Here is a 3,234-nt window from a genome sequence, read left to right as displayed (position 1 = left end):
AAAAATTTACGTTTATTTATTACAGTAGACCAAGCACTTTCTCAATATATAGTGTCTTTTTTTTTCATTAGAGCTTCACAATTTGGAATTTCCATGTAAATGTTGTCAGACCTTAGCTGTCAAACATAAACTGGTAAGAAACAGAAGCAATTATTGGAATGATAATTGATATATAAACAGGTCAATTGTAGTTAATGTATCAATATCTCTCCTTTGGAAAAAAGAAACAGAAGCAATTATTAGAATGATAATTGATATATACACAGGTCAATGGTAGTGAATGTATCAATATCTCTCCTTTCGAAAAAAAAAAAAAGAATGTATCAATATCTCAGTGAATGGAACAATAATTGGTATTGAGAAATCTTATGGTGCAGACTAGAGAAGCCAAGAGTTAGTGAGCTGTATATGGGGAGTTGGACCAAAGCATTTTGCTCTGGTCAAACAAAAACTGGTACAATATCCAATGGCTGACACAATCTGCGTTGTCTTCAAAATATAACAAGCGCTCATCCCAACACTTCTACCTTGAATGAGCAAACCCCAAACAGCTGTCCGGCCCTGCTGATCTGTACTATGCCTTCCATTCCCATTACAGAGCACATTTTCTTCTGAAAGTTCACTTTCAGCAGAGATATCTTGATTCAACTTTTGTACAAGAATCACCGCTTCAGGAGATATATCTCTCACAGAATTTCTGATCTTAGCCCAACTATCGACCTTTCCAGAGATATCCGCATAATCCCTTTGTTTCTTCAAACTTGCCGAAGGAGATTTTCTGTCAAATACATAGTGCAAAAAAGGGGCTTCCTGAATATGCTTGACAATCTGCTAGAACAGGCAATAAAACAAAGAGCAAAAGTCAGAATTTCACCAGCGTGATATATACAAAATGATGATCTTCCTACCAGAGAATTTGAAAACCAATTAATTATATTTCATCAGATTCCATCCAGAAATAAAAATCCATCACTATACTTGCATCAAAAAGGAGAAAGCCATCAGCAATATTGCATCAAAATCTTCGAAAAGTTACAAAATATTAGATTTTCATTTCATGTTATTAGCGTACCTCGATTACTGAATCTCTCATCCATTCTTCGAGCTTCTCAGAGGTAACTGGCGGGCAGGCTTTCATTTCCTCGGCACAGGTTAGCCCATCTACACAGATGGGCTGCAAGCTCATTTTGCTGTTTTCCTTTTTCCCTGTTTGAAATATGGTTGCATTGCTGGTTAAGACATAGGGTTTGGCGCAGGAAGTACTTTTCTTACATGAAATTACAGAGATGGGTACGCTCTGTTTTCCGTTTGAAGACAATCTCGCAGGCTTAGCCATAAAATTCTCAACAAAACCGCAGGCTCCGCTTTGCAGTGCCTTGGTCACCATTGGAACTCTTCAAGCGTTAATTACTGGGATTTGCAGGTCAAGAAACGTTTTCTGGCAATTCCAAGGTTATACTGAGGAATTGCAGATAATCCAAATCGGCCAAAGTTATCAACAAAATGGAACAAGACCAGAATAGTCGATGCACCAGGCGTTCCCTTGGATTTGGGATTCGTTTTGGAGACCTGCGGCCCAAAAGCTTTCAAAGTCAAGTACTTACTAACGCGGGAGCCCAAACAGGGTAACGCTGGCCCTATAAATAGAATTTGTCAGGATAACTATGACGTCTGCGCCACCTCTTTTGCGCCGCCTCTTTTGCAATGTAATTTTGCTTTTACCATTTTATTCTTTTCAAAATAAAGCAGTGTTACGATAGGAAAATTTCTCAAATTTTTTGGGCTTTCTAATGATTTTTGTGATTCTTTATGGTTATGAATGGTGATGGTGGGCCAGAGTATATCCGAGTATATCCGAGTCTGATACATACAGGAAACAAATTGAAAAGATTCAGTTGTGTTTGTGATATTCTATGATTGTGAACTGTGGGTTAACGATACATCTGACATGCAGTGGAAACAAATTGAAAAAATGCAGAAGTGTTTGATTACAAACAGATTCAAAATCAAAAGTCCAATTCCTTATGCTATATTGTTAAATAAAACAGGGGTTGCTCGTGTTTGATTACAAACAAATTCAAAATTAAAAGTCCAGTTCCTTATGCTATATTGTTAAGTGAAACAGGGGTCTCTGCTATTGAAGCAATTGGTTTGGTTAAGGTATTTAAAAAAAAGTGAGCAAATGGCAGAGGGTAGATAGCCTAAGGTTGTCTCAAAGCTGTCTTTATTGACATATTGTGCAAAAAAAAAAACTTCGATGTAGCGAAATAACAAATGGTTTAGTAAATGAGGTATTTGCTCGAATACCTGTGCCATAAACAGTGAAGATATAAAAACTTTTGTTATGGATAAATTTCACAAGCCTATTTGGGATAAGGAGCTAGAGAGAAAGAAAAAGTACTATATTGAAGTCTTTAATCCCATTCATAATTATCAACAAAAAACGTACATAGAGGCCAATATTTCTTGGAGAGCCAAAATTCTTATTGCTCAATGAATGACTAATTTTCACCAATTCTCACCAATTCCGTTGTGACACAGGTTCTGGAAAAGGCCAAAAGAAGTGTGGGAGGAAAGAGCATGTATTTTTTGATCTTCAGGAAAAGTGGTAACATAAAAGCATTTCATTTTAAAATGCGAGACCACATTTCATTTTAGAATTCGAGACCTTCAAAGACAATAGGGAAAGTTATGCAGATATTCTTGCACCTAGCTCTTAGGATAATCTATTTAGCAAGAGGTCTTCACAAACAACACAAAAAGTTATGCAAATATTCTTGCAGCTAGCTCTTAGGATAATCTATTTAGTGTTTGTCGAAAAATTGAGAGCGTTTATTGTGAGGCTTCAGAGAGAAATGACCGAATACATCAACCACATGAAGAAACACTCTGTAATGATCGAATACATCAACCACATGAAAAAACACTCTGTCCTATAAGCGATATTTAGCTTTAAAATATTTTTTTTCTTCTTTCTTTCCACCGCATCGCGCCGATGACAATTTAATAGGTGTTCTTTACACGTGGCATACTACACATCGTTAAGTACATGCTTACGTGTTTTGCAACCGATCAAAGATAGGGCTTGTCGGATTAAAGTACGCACTGCGTTATTATTAAATGGAGAGTAAATATGAGTCAATAATTATGGCTGCGACCAAAAGGGTTCGTCAAAAACGAATGGAATTATCGGGATCTTACGACAACGTGGCTACGACCAAAAAGGGTTGTCAA

At 36.8% G+C, this 3,234-nt stretch overlaps 1 protein-coding gene across 1 annotated transcript; it reads right to left on the bottom strand.

Moving 5' to 3' along the window:
* Positions 1 to 247: 247 nt before the first annotated feature.
* Positions 248 to 1,606, bottom strand: LOC149222778 (uncharacterized). The gene is made up of 2 exons (XM_089383159.1): positions 1,073 to 1,606; positions 248 to 828 (listed from the first exon to the last, which is right to left on the bottom strand). Exons 1-2 carry the CDS (start codon positions 1,385 to 1,387, stop codon positions 379 to 381), a joined length of 765 nt encoding a protein of 254 aa, XP_089239285.1. The 5' UTR covers positions 1,388 to 1,606; the 3' UTR covers positions 248 to 378.
* Between the last annotated feature and the right edge of the window lie 1,628 nt (positions 1,607 to 3,234).

This window comes from Pinus tabuliformis, chromosome Q (genome assembly GCF_031772625.1).
Source record: "Pinus tabuliformis cultivar Carrire ecotype Pingquan chromosome Q, CPIR1, whole genome shotgun sequence".
Lineage (NCBI taxonomy): Eukaryota > Viridiplantae > Streptophyta > Pinopsida > Pinales > Pinaceae > Pinus > Pinus tabuliformis.
The sequence above is the reverse complement of the archived record's forward strand: the minus strand, read 5'-3'. Positions and strand labels throughout refer to the sequence as shown.

Coding starts and splice junctions, on each gene's coding strand:
- LOC149222778 (XM_089383159.1), bottom strand. CDS start 1,387: ATGGTGACCAAGGCACTGCAAAGCGGAGCCTGCGGTTTTGTTGAGAAT. Junction 829..1,072: donor TGAGAGATTCAGTAATCGAG/GTACGCTAATAA, acceptor CTGTTCTAGCAG/ATTGTCAAGCATATTCAGGA.